Source organism: Astyanax mexicanus, chromosome 4 (assembly GCF_023375975.1).
Source record: "Astyanax mexicanus isolate ESR-SI-001 chromosome 4, AstMex3_surface, whole genome shotgun sequence".
Classification (NCBI taxonomy): domain Eukaryota; kingdom Metazoa; phylum Chordata; class Actinopteri; order Characiformes; family Acestrorhamphidae; genus Astyanax; species Astyanax mexicanus.
Window position 1 is genome coordinate 33,979,325 of NC_064411.1, and position 18,137 is coordinate 33,997,461.

Sequence of the window (18,137 nt, forward strand, 5' to 3'; positions counted from 1 at the left end):
AAAAAAATAAATAAAAATAAATAAATGAAATCAATCGCTTCCTATAATCATCTAACAGTACCTCAATACTGCCATTCTAATCAGACATTTACTTCAGCCATGCTATTCCAGTCACACATTTAGCTAACTAGCTACCCCAGCAGTGTTATTCTAATCATAGATTTACTTTAGTCATGCTATTTTAGTTACGCATTTAAATAGCTGCCTAGCTACCCCAGCATGCTTTTTTTTTCGTTTGTGTGTACTGGAACAACACAAAAACAGAGATAAAAAGCAAAAAAAAAAAGAAGGAAAAATGAAATTAATTGCTTCCTATAATCAGCTAACAGTACCTTAGTAGTGCTATTCTAATCAGAAATTTACTTCAGCCATGCTATTTTAGTCACACATTTAGCTAACTAGCTACCCCAGCATGCGTTTTTTTCGTTTGTGTGTACTGGAACAACACAAAAACAGAGATAAAAAGCCAAAATAAATAAAAAAGGTTATTAAATTCAAGTGCACTTATTCACTTACTTTTTCTAGTCTGCAGAAAACGTTTACAGTCTAGTCTGTGGAGCTTAACAAAATGTGTACCTCAAAAATATCACTCTAAATTACTTTAACTGGTAACCTTCTGAATATCATTGCAATCCATCTAGGGCTGCACGATATTGTAAAAAAAAATGACATTGCAAATAGCGATATTAAACAATGCAGAGCCCATGACATAACCAGCCCCGCCCCCACCCGTGCGCTGTCTTGCGTCCGGACCGAGTCAAAACCTGAGGAAAACAGCAAAACAACAGTAATTGTCCCCTAAATCAGGCATTTAAATGGATTTTTAAAAGGTAAAAAAAGAGCGTTTTTCTGATATTAAAGGCGTGAATTAATTTGTATCTGTAAATATCTGTGCAAAACTGTGCTGGACTGAGGTGCACAGGTTTTTACACGTGCACATATTTAGAAGCACGTGCCCAACCATGTGGATGGAGGCCATGCTGTTACCTCGTGTTTACTCCTGCCACCTCCCCCTCACTATTCTCAGGCAGCAGCAGCCTGTCACTCACACAGACACAGAGACAGCGCTGTGTTTCTAATTCTTGTGTCAAGAATCTCAAAACACTGCAACATGACGCGTTCTATTGAAATGCCTTAAGTGACATCACATGCCTGCGCTGTGATTATTGCGCATGCGTTTGACGATGCTCAAACGATGTATCGATATATCGTGCAGCCCTTAATCCATCACTTTCTTTTAGGTGCAACATTTGTTTGCTGCCTAAAAAACTTTTTTTTTTTTTTTGTTCCTGTAAATTTGCCATTTTGGAGATGCAAGGATAAAGGAACCTGGATTTGACCTCTTGCATCTTGTTTGTAACAACTTTTGTTTTCAAAGGTGTTTCAGAAGCTGACGTGTATTGACTGCAGTGATGTGCTGTGCTTCAAACTGTTACATCTATTGCTTTAGATCTCCGTGCCTTGTCTTGTTAAATTGATTTATGAAGCATATACAGTGTTTTTTCTGGCAGGCAGCTATGACTGGGCGTATTTTGTACTGTGATGAAATGCCGTGTCTGATACATCAGCAAATGCGCTTACATAAACACACACACACACACACGTACACTGACTCACACAGGCATATATTTACTGAATGATTTTTTTAAGCCGATCGGACGAGCAGGTGGTAGAACATTGTGCTGGAGTGATACAGTCAGTCGTTATCTTTCATACAGGGACAAATGCACGCAGCATTTTGTTTTTTGTAGTCTTAAAAACAACATATAAAAAAATCATCAGTGCAGCTTTGGCATCTTCGATTTAGACGCCCTACAGATTCAAGACTTAGTAGCATCTCCCTTTGGCAGAAATCATAGCTTGCAGTTATTTTTTGGTAGATAAGAGTCTTTCTGTTCTTGTAAAACCACAAAGTTAAAATTCAACTCCACACTGTGTAGTCTGTCTCAGAAGCTCCAACTCTTGCTATTGCTTCACTCCCTGCATGCTCTGAGGCTTTACTTTTTTTCTTCTTCTTCTTCTTTGTTTTGTTGGGTTTTTATGGGGTTTTGTGTGTTGGTTTATGTGTTTTGTTATGGTGGTTTTACTGGGAGAGAGTGTTATTCACCCTTTGGTTGTGGGCTGGAGGGTGGATAAGGGTCTCCATCAGAGAGGTGGTGTATTATATTAGAGTACCGCTACTTGTATGACTTGTTCGTCTTACACAGTCTCTCTTCTTCTATATAAAGCATGCTTTATTTAGAAGTTTTAAAGTTGAGTTTTAAAGTTTTTGAAGTGTGATCGAGTGTAAGTTAACAAATGATTCAGAAAACAATAAGATACAAAGGTCAATTAAAATGTAAAAGTTGTAAAAATAAGAACATTGGGTGTTATAACAACTACTTTTTAAAAGATGAATGTTGCATAGAATTAATATGTGACTCCATACAGTGTTAAATTGTGAGAGAGAGAGAGAGAGAGAGAGAGAGAGAGAGAGAGAGAATGAGAGGGAAAGACAGACAGAAAACATGTGAGTGAGCAAAAGAGAGACAGACAGTGAGAGAGTGAGAGAATGAGAGAGAGACAGAGAGACGAGGAAGAGAGAAAGAGACCGACAAACAGAGAGAAAAAGAGAGATTGCGCGAGTGAGAAAAAGAGAGAGACAGAGAGAGTAAGAGTGAGCAAGCGAGAGAGAACAAGAGAAATCACAAATTAGAGTGAGCGAGAGAGAGAGACAGTATGAGCACGGGACCCTGTGTGCACTCTCCGGTGTACTGTTTCCAGTCTCCCGTGTATTCAGAGCTAAACTTTAGGGCAGGCTATGGACTAAGTGAGTGGTGAGTTGCTAACAGCAACAGTGCTACAGCTACACTCTCCAGGTCACGTTCCTTGGTTTTCACAAGTTTTACAAGTGACCACTGTACCGTGACAGTTCGCAAAGAATACACGTACCGTTACACCCCTACCGTGTACTGGTACCCAATATGTCCGACATTGACTATAAGCAAAATCACACACACACAAATCTCATAAAAATCAAGCTGAGGTATGAAAACTACAGGATCAATCAAACAGCAGCGATTTCATCCCTTCATCCGCACATGTTTGCACCTGCACTCACATCAAAGATGTAGTATCTTGAGCTGTGATGCCATGTAGATGCATGAAATAAGTCTTCGCTGATACTGTTCTTTGTATATAAGAAATTTATTACAGAAAAAAGAATAATTAGTACAAAAGATAACAGCATCATTAACAAGCAAACCGGTTTTGCTTGGAGAGAGGTTTCCCCAATCTGATCCATAGCTCTCTCTCTCTCTCTTTGTTCTCCCAGAGTTTTTATACGCTAAGATCAACGCGTATCACATTTCTTTACCATAAACGGACATGTATGTTTTCAGGCGTGAGTCCAACAATTTAAAGTAGAAACAGATGTGGGGTGTTCTAATTTCTCGGCCCCCGGCCCAATGAACCCCAAGACCCCTCACTCTACAGGCAAACCCAATGACCCAGCATTCTACGTGTATGGACAGACTCCTTAATAGATTTTCATATGGAATACAGTGTTTTACCATTTTAATACACCACATATTCCCCCCTGACGAGACTCCTAATAGGCTCGGACCAAATAGAAAGAACACATGCCATGGAACATAGAAAACAACCTACCATTCCTTCTAGCGGCGTTGGGTGCAACACCAAATTTGTGGAGTGTGAGAGCGAAAACCTACCAGGCAGCTAACACTTCTGAAAATTCCTTCAATCACTCAAGGTAGGATAAAACTCACTCACGATCCCTCTGCCCTAGGCGACCACCAAAACAGTACTCCAGCCCAATCAAATGATAAGGAATGGGTTTGTCAAAGATACTATTACTTGTGGACGAGCTATGTGTGAGTAACATACAGATGAAACCCCATGAAACAAACAAAATGTGTTTAAGTTAGGGCTTACTCCATCTGTTTCCTGTGGTCCAGTGGCCATTCTGTGTGGAAAATATATATGATAATGGTGAATAACCCTGCTTAATGGTAAATAACCCTGCTTGCAAATATGTATGCTCAAATATACTTCAATATATGCCCCCCTCTGAGGCTTGAAAAGCCTCAAAAAAGAAAAAACACCCCAAACAGAGACAGAAGCAAAAAATGCCTCCAAGCACACTGCAACTACACAGTGTGTGAGAGCAAAAATCTATCCAGCAGCCATCCAGCCTATATGTGTAGTTCAAGGAATAGGAAACACTTGTATAATGACAAATCAAGCAAATACAACAGAAAACCCCAGAAAACAAAATAAACATCCACCTTCAGGCTGGTCGACCCATCGGACCATCCAGTGAACCTCTCCCTGCCTAACATCACTGTCCCTAATGCGAGAAAAAGAACAAAACAACTGGGGTCCCAAGAGACATACTCAAGAGTAGCACACAACATTTGCCAAATGATTCAAATGTGACGTAAGTACAGACTAAGTCAAAGAAACTGCAGCCTACGCAGATTATCACTAACAACAGACATTAACCACATTGCAAAGCACAATAACAGAATCCAACTTAATAAAACTTTATGCAAAGCATTATGATGTGTCACACTGCAACTCCTTAGCAGCAATGAGTCTTCATATGAACGATGATGAGCTGAGTATGGGCATGGTCTCACAGTGTCCTGGGTCACAGTCCTCATGCATTGTACTGTTGTATTTATTGTCCTTGGTTGAGCAATGACATCCCATCAGCCCCATTGGGTCCTTGAACACTTAACCACCCTCGCAGTGGTCTGTCCCAATAGTAGTCTGAATGGGAAAACAGAAAACACCAAACAGTATCTTGTGCAAAAACAAACAAAACATCAAAAGTATTATGCTTTCACAGTAGGTCTACATCTACGTAAAGTCCTCGTAAACCCCAAAAACAGATCGTGTTGCACCATGAAAGTTCCACGCAGGTTGCACTGTAGTATGTGAACACTCCTTTAAGCAAGTCATATTTAACCTTATCTTAGCTTATTTCAAAGTCGTAGTTAATATAGTAGCCTGATGAACCTTATTAATGCTCCAAGTTAGTGCTGTAGCTAACATAATCTAATCACCTCATGTCAGTGCTAAGAGAACAACTGGCCCCATAATCCCACAGACAAGTATGAACTTAAATTTACGAAGGTTAGTCAGCAGTACCAATCAGACAGAGCTTATCTAAAACAACCATATTCAATCCAAATTATAGACAGGCGTCAATACCTCAGAGAGCCATCAGACCTTTTCCTTGACTCAAATGATGCAGGTCAGTATAACAGGTGTCAACGGTCTCACCTTTCCCCAGGACCCAGGAGTTCCCTCTCAGACCACAGAGTAATGGTATCGGAGACAGTTTCACATGTATCACACCCAAATTTACACATGGACCCAGTACGAACAGCTTCCCTCAGAAGCCGGATTCCCTCAGAATCTGAAGTTGAGTCACCCACGTCCTCTGATTGCACCAATGTTCTCTAAGGCATTGTCCCCCACAGTGCATAGCAAAATTGCTTCCAATTTACTGTTATTACTCTAGTGAGAATGGTCATGCTGACTATACTACCCTAGTATTTATTCACAAACTGAGTAAGAAATACATGTGAGTGCAGAAGAAAGCTAGTCTATATCGTCCTAATTTAAACATTACAAAATTACACAAAATAATTGAGCTCAGTTCACTTGGCAAGTAGAACTTTACTGGTGCGGTTTTTTGTGTTTATCCAGTTGAAGACTTATTCTTTGTGGAACATCAGAAGCAACCCATGTTGTCTGGTGTTTTCAAAAGCTGGAACAGGACATCCACTACAGGATCAGGGTCAACATAGTGCTTGAGTTGCAGGTGTTTCAGATACTTCTGAGTAACTTTGTCCCATGTCCTGCAAAACACACTTAAAAACAAAACATGCTTCACCGTTATTTGCAATTGTGATGCAACCAAGTAATTATATTTTTTCCCACATGTCCAAATATTAAGTTATAATTTTTTACACAGTTTTTTTTCCAATACTTCTTTTATTTCCTGCTGTTTACAAACACTATAGCATTCTCTTTTCTATGAGAGTATCAAATCTGCTTCACTTAAGGTAAAATATAACTAAATACATAATGAGTGCATGCACCTTACATTAAACTAAAGTCCAAAATGAGTAAAATCAACAAAACAACTAACAGTAAATCTAAGTCGATAAGCTTTACTATACTTTAAAAATTGTGACAAAGAATAACTCATCATGCATTAAATGACTTTTCCCTTAACTATTATCTTTTCCTTCTTGTTCTTCTCTTTTGGTCTTATGTTTAAGAAGCAAGCTCCAGCAAACTGCTGTTGGCTTGCAGCCAGTATATGTTATCCCAACTATGTAAACAATAGCCAGCTCACTCAGTATGAGAACATTACATACTAAGAACATCTGTGTTTAATTTACTAGACGGGTACTCATGCTATATACCCCCCAGAGAGCTTCACCACCCTTTAATCTTTCAGTTAGCAAACTCAAATTCCCCTACGGAAACAGCTCTCTGTTTCATCCAATCCTTTTAAACTTTTATTTTTTATTTATTTTTTTTATTTTCAGGTAGTTTTTTTTTTTTTTTTTTTTTTTTTAAACACCTTCTGACAGACTGTTAATATTCTCCTCTTTTGTTTATAATACCCATGATCTTCTTATCACACATAGCTCTCTTTTTTATTGCTGAATCTTAGCTTCATTTTAGTTTGTTTCGATCAATCTTACATATGTTACAGCTTATGTTTCCTGATTTTATATTTTCCTTCTTTTCCTGACATTATTCCTCCTAATCCAATTTTTTTTCTTCTCTTTTTATGATTTTGGCTCTTTATCTTCCTCCTTTATTTTACTGAGAATTCTTTCCTCAATTGTATTGTTACTTCACTACTATAATTCCAGAGATCTCACATGCCAGTAGAGTGACTGAATATTTTCAAAATCTCTCATGTTCAATTGTTTGGCGGCCGCACATTCTCTTGATTCTGAACAGTGAGACATCTGGAACCCTTACAATGTACTTATACGAACACAGTCTTCTAACAATACTTATATACTCCACAGTTTTACTGTTTTTTTTTTCTTCTTCATTATATAACTTTGCCATATGTAAGCACTGCACATAGCTCCATGGACTCTTGGCCTCCTGCCAACAAAAACCCCACAGCTCAGCAGAGCCTCATTGAGAGAACTAGCCCCCACTTTCTTTCTCTCTCTCACTCTGCTTCTCCAATACAGAGAGAAAAAAACGGCACATTTAAAGTACTCATTCTTTTATCATACTACTTTTTAGTTTTCCTAGTTTTGTGGCAGGAACATGCATTATTTATACATTAATATTTATTTTATTCTTAATAAACTAGGTAAGTTAGTTTATTTTCTTTTTAGGAAACATAATATATATATATATTTTTTTCCTTCTACATTTCACTATAATCCCATCATGCAAACAGTTTTGCCAACATGCAGTATATTAAACTAGAGCTGATGCTCTCTGACCACTTTATCAGAGAGAAAGAGAAAACCGTGAACGCCTGCAGGACCCAAAGCCAACTTTGACGTCATACGTCCACCCCACTCACACCTTGCGAACCCACAGGCCCTTTAAGCTCTACCTAAAATTCTCCATCGACACCTCAGACCCCCAACGGCCCTCAATACAGTTTAACTATTAGTCTGCGTTTACACAGATATAAAGCACTTAACATTCTATGTTACAAAAACTCTCCATCTCACACTATCTCCATCTTCCTAATTTTCCTCTCCTATTAATTAATTATAATCTACCTTCAGCAAATATCAAATCAAATCAAATTCTTTAACACTAATCATATAGACCTATTCTAACAATAATCACAGTGGAATTCCAGAATTTGTCAGCTAGTCTAACAAATTCCAGCAGTTTAACAGTAAGTTTTAAACAGAACGCACACACACACAAAAGTCTCACCCAGCTCACAATCCAGGCGCGCAGCCAACAGCTCCACACACATTTTTTCCCTGCAGAGCTCAGCAGCGAACACAGACTCACAGCGCAAATCACACACCACACATGCTTTTCCTCAACATTCACACATATAATTAACTTCTCAATACCATATTGTGGATGCCCTAAAAACACCACTTTATTGTCCACCGTTATCTATCTATGCATATATATATATATATATATATACTTTAATGCTTTATTTATCTAGAACAAAATGCAAAGCTCATTTACCAGTATTCGAGTACTGTATCATCCGTCTTTGCATCTTGTCTGTGGCTCATTTAGTGGTTTATTTAAATTACCTTATGATTCTCTAGTTCTAAGTTTCTACAATGACAACCAGCATCATTGCTTCTTACAAGACAGAAAAAATAAAATAAAAGACAAAGACAAAAACATAACAAACACAACCCAAACACACTTCCATGTATTTTGCGCATTCCGGACTTTTCAGAATTAACTCCTTTATTTTAGTCGACATTTTTTCCTCTCTTCTTTTTTCCTAGCATGCTTTTCTAATTCCTTTGATACACTACTCTATAGTTTTCTCTGTTCCTCAGCCAACTCTGTCACATGGATAACGCACGCTCAGCCGCAATCGGACGCATCTTAAAGTAATGTCACACTACTCACGCCGTACGATACCCACAGCAGTAGTTGCTTTATTTATCCCTTTACTCTCCCCTGGCTCCCTGGCCAGGGTCATTTATCCCTTTACATTTATCCCTTGTTACCTTAACTCTAGTTACAGAGAAAGCCCATGTCCGCTTAACAAACCCCAAAATACTCATGTCTTACAACTTTCAAAACCGGGCCCAGTATAAGAAGTTAGCATGCAGTAACTGACCATTTATCAAGCTTCATCCCCTAAACTTCCTACAGATAACTATTTATTTCACTTCTGTTTATTCTTCATTTTTTCTTTAACTCTTTCTCATTTTTTTCCTGACTGCAGTTATACCCCTTCTAGTTAAAATACTTTTTACCCCAATTTAGAACAAAGCATTATCCCATACATCCACACAGCATGACAGACACACATGGAGCAGGTTTTTCTCTGCGACCCAAACAGCCACACACACACTTCACCACTTCCACCAGAGCACATGTGAAAAATGCTCACCTTCCTTTGCCGGCTGTAGCAGTGGTGGAAGCACTGAAGCAGTACGAAAGCACAGGCCACAACGAGAGTCCCTTCGTGGTCGCCATTCTGTAGTATCTTGAGCTGTGATGCCATGTAGATGCATGAAATAAGTCTTCGCTGATACTGTTCTTTGTATATAAGAAATTTATTACAGAAAAAAGAATAATTAGTACAAAAGATAACAGCATCATTAACAAGCAAACCGGTTTTGCTTGGAGAGAGGTTTCCCCAATCTGATCCATAGCTCTCTCTCTCTCTCTTTGTTCTCCCAGAGTTTTTATACGCTAAGATCAACGCGTATCACATTTCTTTACCATAAACGGACATGTATGTTTTCAGGCGTGAGTCCAACAATTTAAAGTAGAAACAGATGTGGGGTGTTCTCACCCCTCACTCTACAGGCAAACCCAATGACCCAGCATTCTACGTGTATGGACAGACTCCTTAATAGATTTTCATATGGAATACAGTGTTTTACCATTTTAATACACCACAAAGACATTCACAAACTCAAGTAGCACATCTACACAATTCCACATCAACCCTAATTTCACCCCATGATGCAGCAGCAGCAAGAGCAATCAGCCCCACTCCCCTGTGTTCCCCCCGAGAGGCACCCGGCACACACCACAACAAACCTGCCACACACACACACACACCGACACACCACATTTACCCAGCAAGATTATGAATTTAGGTTAGTGTGAAGATAAGGGCTGAGGGTGCGTGACCAAACCCACACACACACACACACACAGTTAGAGATAATAAACTTGTGTTATGAAGTAAGCTTGGGTCCTTTAGGTGTGTTTGCATGAGATAGAGGAGGATGATGTAAAGACTTCAAAGTGAGATGTTCCGTACACTTTATTTACTTACATTCATACAGATAATTTTATTATTAAGTCTCTGTAACCTAAAGCTGGGGGTCACAGTGGGTCCCCCCTGAAGTTACTAAAACATATCTAAATGCCTGTATGAGTAAATACTGTTAGCTGAATAATTCGTAGTGGATATAGTTTATAATAATTTATAGGAAATAGTGCAAACTGAATGGTGAGAGAAATACTGAATAGTTACATAGTAAATACTAAATCATGTCTGCTGAATAATGTCTAATTTGTCCTAATAATTCATAGTGGATACTGAATTGTTTCTGTTGAGTAATATGTGGAAGATACTGTCTAATTAATTTATACCATTAATTCATTGAAATAACAAAAAAGATGAAGAGCTTTCAGACCTCAAATAATTCAAAGAAAACAAGTTTATATTCATAAAGTTTTAAGAGTTCCGAAAATCAATATTTGGTGGAATAACCCTGGTTTTTAATCAGAGTTTTCATGCATCTTGGCATGTTCTCCTCCACCAGTCTTACACACTGCTTTTGGATACATTTATGCCACTCCTGGTGCAAAAAATAAAGCAGTTCGGCTTGGTTTGATGGCTTGTTGGCACTTACACCTAACACTTCTTTTCGAGTGTAATCCTTCCTCTTACAAGGGAACAAGTTACAAGGGAAAGGGGTGAAATCCTCCCCCTATTAATTGGGACAACCCTCCCCATTACTTTGTGATGAGATGAGCTTTTATTAACTTTTATTTTATTTTATTTTTTCGTTCTGCCTTAAATGCTGAGTCGTCTGTCCAACCATTTAAGGTGGAACGGGAAAGTTAGTGAAACTAGCTACTGAGACAAACTACTAGCGGTCTGTTTTATGCTTGTTATGAAGAATTCGGCCATGAAACATTGAAACTACACATTTTACTATGGTAATATAGTGCTAATTGTTACTTTTAACATAACATAAATACTTATATTGGTGGGTTTCTTCGGTTGCTTGTTTTTCTATCTTACTAGTGATTCTCATATGCCTTGATTTGAAGTGTGCCTCTGAAAAATCTTTGTTTGAAGGGCTAATAAGCTATATCCCTTCCCCTAACCTACCCCTCCAGCCTAACAAAAGTCAGGGCACCCCTACCCCTTGGTGTACACACCCAAAACAGAGGGGTTGGGGTAACGGTTAGGGCCAAGTTTGAGTTTCTATTGTGTTTCTATCGCAGTTAAGCAAGAACTAGCTTGTTTGTAATTGTCCATTTAGCTCAAGCCAACACTGATGTGGCCTGATGTGACAGAGCCCTTAAATGGCTCATTCTGAAAAGGACTGAAACTGGTAAGAATAGAGCTGGTGAGATCTCTTTATGTGAAAGTGAGTTTGTGCAAAAAGCTTAATGAACATGTTTTGTGTACTTATGTTAAAAGAGGTAATAAAAAAATATAAAAAAAATTCCTTTTAAGAGATAATATCTGAGTTTATGGACTGTAGGCATTTCTGTATTAAGTATTAAGCTGAAACAGGGCTGCAGTGTCCAGATGGCAGACGCTGTGCTTGTTTCAGCAGTGGATGGCACAAGGGTTTCCTGTTAGCGCTAATGAATGATGCCCAGTGTTCATTAAGAGCTGCAGAAACTCGGTCACCCTCTGTATGCAGCGGTTAGCGCCGCTGTCTAAATCTGCCAGCATGTCGTGACACACAGCGCGGGAGCTTTGTAGCTCGCTGTCCTGATGGCTCAGAGATGTGTCGGCATGGCAACAAGTGTACATTATCTGTTAGACAGTTGGTGTGTTTGCTGCGTGGTGCTACAGCGTGGGTAACCTGCACTGGTTCTACGTATATTAGCTTGACTGACCTTATTATTTGTTGGATTCGTGAATCTGTACTCATTACTAGATCTCTATAAAAGCAATAAAAGGTAGAGTACTGTTAAAGTTCTTTGACTTCATGTGTCACACGTCTACGTAAACGCAAAATAAGACACTACTACCATAATATAACATATATGTTAAAATAATATGTTAAATTGATACTCTAATTTGATCTGTTGTGTATGTGTGTAAATGTATGTATGTAAATGAATGACAGTGTCAAGGTATGGATTGGAACTCTGTCCTGGGTGAAAAAACAGTCATGAGTCCCCTTTCAAAGTTTTTCAACTGGGCAGAAAGTGGGTGTGAGTGTGTCGTATGTCTAGGCATGTCTAGGAGTCAACAATTTAATTTCTCACCAAGAGCTACACTACCTCCATCAGAGCTGTCCCTCAGCCAGCGACTGTCAAATTTGGTTGAGAATAATTCAGTTTCTGTTTGTGATCTCACAGTGGTTGGGATCAAGTATGGAGGATCAAGTATTAACCTTGCATTTTCTAGGGAGCAACACACTGTCCCAACTGGCTGTGTGATGATCTGGGCAGCCATCACATAAAACAGTCTAGTAGTAGTATCTAGTAGTGATATGTGGGGAAACTAACAACTAACTAACAGCTAACAGCTCGCCCACACACAGCAAGGATTTCCAATGACCTGCCTGGTTTCCAGATTAATCATCAATCAAGCATTTATGGGACCAGGTGGAAAAACAGAAAATGTGGTGCAAGATGCCATATGGAAAACTTACGCCTCCATGCCCAACTGTATCTCATCAATTCCCATAATAATACTGGAGCCGTCTTTCAATTGTGTCCCCAGTAAACTTGTGCTTTCACTTTTATAAAACATGAATCTAAACACTTAGGTCATCTTTTAAGTATCTGATTTCTGCTAGTTTGTGAACAGTACAGTTCTTTAAACTCTGTAGTTTTTTCCTTTTACTTATTTATGTATTTTGCTGCCAAATCATCCCCTATAAAATTATTTTTCAAATCTTCACATCTGTTTTTTCTACAACAGGAAAATTATACTTAAGCGATCTTTTAAAAAAGTGTACCATATTCCAGCACCAGAAAAAACAATCTGCTTTTCCCATCCAATGATGCGCCCCTCCTGAAAGTTTGTCATCTAGACAGAATGTCATAGAAGCATTTTTTAGAACTCAACAATCTCTCATCAAGAGGTACACTACCCAAAATTAGCTTCTGAGAGACTTTTTTATTTTTATTTTTTAGATTGGATGAAGCAATTTATGCCCTCTTGTGGCAAGACCCATTGTCTGATCAGTGTAACTTATTTTGAGCTTTTGCAGGTGTTATGAATTCACCAGCTAGGTACATCTTCAAAACAAAAAATGTTCAATAAAAAATTAACAAAAAACAAAAATATAAAAAAAAAAATACACAATTTACAAAATTACACAATATATGAAGAAATCTGATTTTATGAGCAGAAAAACAGTTAAAGAATGTAAAGTGCGACGCATAGTTATATTTCCATTGAGGAGCGCATCGAGCTACGGCGTAGGGCAGGGTGTAGGGTACGCAGAGCTGAGCTTTCTGTGCGTTAGCTTGTTATGCTAACTGGCTAGCATTAGCTAGCAAGCTGTCCCAACGTGTTTCTTCGGTGGTGCTGTTCTACACAGCGCTCTGCAGCGCCTCTAGTGGTATGTGAAAAATGCATACTGGTTCTAAACTTCCACACGGTTTACAGTGTGAACCGGTATACTGCCCAACACTAACGTCCACCTTATATAGTACTTTCCATTCCATGGCATTGGTAACAAAAATGCTGATTATTTTCATAAATAGTTATTAGTTGTTTTTAAGTCACCTTTACAGTGTTATTCACTTTTTGATACATGAAACACTTAGGTGTTCTTGTGATTACTCCTCTGTGAAGAGGCTAATCTTCAACAAGATTCAAGTTTCAATTTTCAATTTTCAAGATTTAATTTTCTATAAAAGGTGTATTGTAAGTTCTGTTTACTATCCTTTAGGATCAACTAAAACTATTTAAGTTGTTTTAATTACATGTTTTACATGAACAAAATTCATGTACAGGGTGCAACACGGGTGGACACGCCCAATATGCTAATAGTGTAACCAACATCTGTAAAAAAAAAACAAAAAACTGCAGAATTGCTCATTTGACTGCATTCAACAAAATGGTCAAACTGAGCATGTGCAAAGTATTCAGCCTGGCCAACTTTTTGTAAATATACAATTTGAAAATATTGATAACACAGAATATTTAGTTAGACCAACTTTTAACAAGAACTTAATAAAATTAGTTGAGGCAATTAGTTTGCTGGCCTTTTTATACAGTGTACAGTACTTTCCATTGGTATTTTTTAACAGTGGTAAAAATGGGGCGAATGCTGATTATGTCCACATATAAGTCTTTTGTTTATTTCAAATCCCCTTTACAGTGTTATTCAGTCTGTGATAAATAAATAAAAAAACACTTGCATGTTCTTGTGATTTTTCTGCTTTTTGGACAGTTTTGAAGTGTCATGCTCGTCTGTGAAGAGGCTAATCTTCAATAAGATTCAAGTAGTTCTTCATGTTTTATGTAGGAGTTTGGTCTGTGTTTTCCAGACGGATCACCCTCATTAAAACTTTTTCACAGAGCTTTTTTTTTTTTTTTACAGCTCTTCATCTGTTTGTTGTCCAACAGAAGACGAAACTTTAAGATATTCTTTTAAAAGGGAATTTGTATTTAAATAAACACTGAAAAAAGAAACGTTGCGGATGATGATAATGAATAGCTGAGTATATAGAAAACAGAAAGAAAGGTCAGGCAGCTTTATCCTCTTATTCTTAATGAAGCCCCATTGCTGTGGAGAGAGAGAGAGAGAGAGAGAGAGAGAGAAGTGCATTCTCCATTTCTGCTTTAAAAGGGCTTGAGAGAAGGACTATCTAAGCAGTTCCATTAATATTAAGCGCTGACCTTTCGCTGTGGAGCTGGAGGATAAACCCAAACACAGAGAGTAAATCACTGAACTCTGTTTGAAAAAGAAGAGAGTTAAGAACAGAGGATCTGTGCCACGGTCTTCTTTTTTTATTTTGTCCTTTCATCTCAACTTCCTTGTTTCTTTCATCTGTTCAGGTCATCATAGACGATAGCGATTCAGGAGACGACTCCTCCTTTGTTCCATCCAAACCTGTTCCAAGGTAAGTGTGCATGTGTGTGTGTTTTTACCTGATTATAAAAACACATGGGATTAGCAAGCCTTCACTCGAATCCCTTTATAAAGCTCTTGGTCCTTTTCTCTCTTTGGTTCATGTCCTTATTCTTTTCATCCTGAGTGTATAAGGCACATAAGCTGCTTAGGCAACACCTTAACACAGTTTCCTTCTTCAGCTTCAGCAGTGTCTACTATTACCTGTTTTACTATTACCTACATTTATATGATCCAGCTCATCTCTGATCTGCTAGAGCCAGTGTACGGGGAACATATCTTCTCCCTTTTTTCTGTCATTATAAAAAATATAATAGTAAATTGCTAGCCAGGGCACTTACAATCATGGTCAGATTGAATGAATTGATTGCGAGTGAACTAGCGAGCTAGACGGCTAAAAACTGTCTAAAGCATTTATGCAGAAACTTCATTGTCACCTAATGAGTTAGAGAAGTGCTGGAAAGTTTTGGAACATTTAGGAGTTTCTATATTTCTGCATAACTTTGACCCAAAACTTCATCAGATTTTTCCTGAAACTAGATAAGTAGAACGAAGCTGTGTCTAAAGAGTTTGAACTCCATCACAGTCAAAACAGATTTTTATTCTCCCCAGAGATGGTTGACCAACAAAGACCATGCCAAGAGAAGGTGGGTAATATAATCTGTGAGGTCACACAAGGACCCATAGTAACATCTAAGCAACTGAAGGTCTTTCTCACAGTTAAGGCTGGTGTTGATATTGATGAGTTCACTATGAGGACATCACTGAAAATCTATGGTGAGCTTGGCAGGATTCAATTCAATTCAATTTTATTCTATAGCGCTTTTTACAACAAAAATTATCACAAAGCAGCTTTACAGCGAAAACAGGTCAACGCCTGTTTGAGCAGCACCACTGAGATGCCAATAATTGTGGTGAAAACAGTGGTTAAGATGAAACCAATGACAAACAAATAAACAACAAATAAATTACAGGGTTGCAAGGAAAAAGCTGCTGAATGACTGGACTGGAGTTTGCTAAAGCCAGAAGGTTGGACAAACGAGAAGAATGAGGAAATGAATAACAAAAATAGATCTCTTTTGTTTAATTGAGAAATATTACGTTTGGTGAAAATACTGCAATCCAGCGTAAAAAAAAAAACTTTTCATCCCATCTGTGAAACACGGTGGCGGTGGTATCATTGTTTTGGCCTGATTTCCTGTATCTAGGTTAGGATAGCTTGCCTTTATTAATAAAACAATGACGTCTTAATTACGCCAGAATATCTAAACAAAATTTTAAGAGAATGACCCTCAGCATACAAATTTAACCAAAGAATGAATAAGAACACACAATATTATTAATAACATTTATCCTAGTAAAGGACTATAGTTCTGACTCAGTGTATAAAACATGATACCTCTATGTTATACCTGTACTATGTTATACCTAGAGTGGGTTATTAATAATAATTTAAAAATGACAGACTGTTTTAAAGAGTGGATCAGAGTGTTTTTTTTTTTATCACTGAAGTCTTTGCCAGTATTCTCCTCTAAACCTCCTTCTTCTTCGATCAAAGGACTGAGCTGATCTTTTCTAATGACCTTGTTTATTCTGTTACTGTGCTTTGATGCAGCGCTCCTGCTCCAGCACACAATGGCATTAAATGGCACTTGACATCACATTGAACACTCTCAGGAGCTGACCTTTTACACCACACCACTCCGGCCTCATCAGGGGGGCCCATCTGGCTCATCTCAATGTTTTTCACAGATGTACACCCATTTTTAGGTGTTATTCACTTTGATGTTCTCACCTCAGATGGGAGCAGGAGCTGGTGGAGATTTCATTTCCCACTAGAATCCAACAGAAGCTCCTTTGTCAACTTGGTGCATTGTGTCCTCAATCCAAAAAAGTGCACCAATTCAGTTAAATTTATAAATATTTAATTATTCACAAAACAAATCTGTGTCAATTATATTTTAGGCAGATGTATAAATGATTAAAGCTGTGGCAGAAGAGGGCATGAAATTGATTCCCATGCTGCCCTATAAAAAGCTTCTTAGAGCTTTTTACATTACATGTGTTACATGTTACATGCTTCTTACATTTGTATAGTATACCTCTTGGTGAGAAATTGTTAACACATGCCTCTATAATGCACTTAAAGGCTTTTTGCAGAGTTTTGCTGACTTTGAGAGGGGCACATTATTGGACTGATGGAAACAGAATGGTAATTTTAATGAATTGCCTGCTATCTTAGCCATCTATCAGCCAGCAATCGCCTCCTTCTTTAGCAGACATGTTATGTTGATCGACACACTGCCTCAACTGCTGCTGTAACGATCTGGGAGCCATTGCATACGACAGTCACCCCTGCTATTGTCACATGTATTGGTGATTTTTTTAGCAGGATAATCCTCACTCACAAATAGAGCTTAGATTATCTCGGGTCGGTTTGGGCTGAGATTTTCCACCTCATTCCTTCGGGCCGGGTCAGGTCAGGCTCCAGAAAATAGTCCGAGATTTTTTAGGTTTTTTAATTATATTTTTATTTTATATAAAGCTCTAGCGTGATAATCACAATGTAGCTAAGTAATCAATTATTATAGTATTAAAACGAACGAAATAACTAAAACTGAAAGTGAAAAAACATTTTTGTTAACTGAAATTAATAAAAACGGTAATTAAAAGGAAAAAAACTAACTGGAACTGTATTGTGTTTTCATAAAACTAACTAAAACAAATTGAAATTACTGATAGAATACACTTCGTTTTCGTGTTTGTTAATTTGTTAATAAGCGCTGTTTTCACTCGAGCAGTTTTACTATGCGCTGTGTTGTGCCGCACGTGCACGCGGAGCCAGATTCTGCGGGGAGTCAGATTCGGCACAACAGCGGCAGCGCGCGGTTGGCGCTAGCCGACAGAAAACCCTGAGGGAGATAAAAGCACGTGTTCTGTGGTAAACCAGGAGATACAGTGGAATAAACACCACACAGCTATAAATACCCGTGAGTAGCTCATACACCTGAACACCCCACGCGGAAAGAACTGATAAATCTCTTTTTCTCTCTCTCTCTCTTACTCACTCATAGTTAATAAATTTGGTTTAAATTAGTGAAACCTATAATGTTA

The 18,137-nt window shown here is 38.2% G+C and overlaps 1 protein-coding gene across 3 annotated transcripts in view; it reads left to right on the forward strand.

Moving 5' to 3' along the window:
* mre11a (MRE11 homolog A, double strand break repair nuclease) overlaps positions 1-18,137 on the forward strand; it is a 136,602-nt gene that overhangs the window by 109,124 nt on the left and 9,341 nt on the right. For 2 of the 3 annotated variants that reach the window (XM_022679206.2, XM_049478461.1), the window contains exon 18: positions 14,951-15,015. In XM_022679206.2, coding sequence (XP_022534927.1) covers positions 14,951-15,015 — 65 coding nt within the window. Of the gene's footprint in view, positions 1-14,950; positions 15,016-15,635; positions 15,671-18,137 lie in introns of all 3 variants that reach the window. The other variant, XM_022679207.2, reaches the window with a different exon arrangement.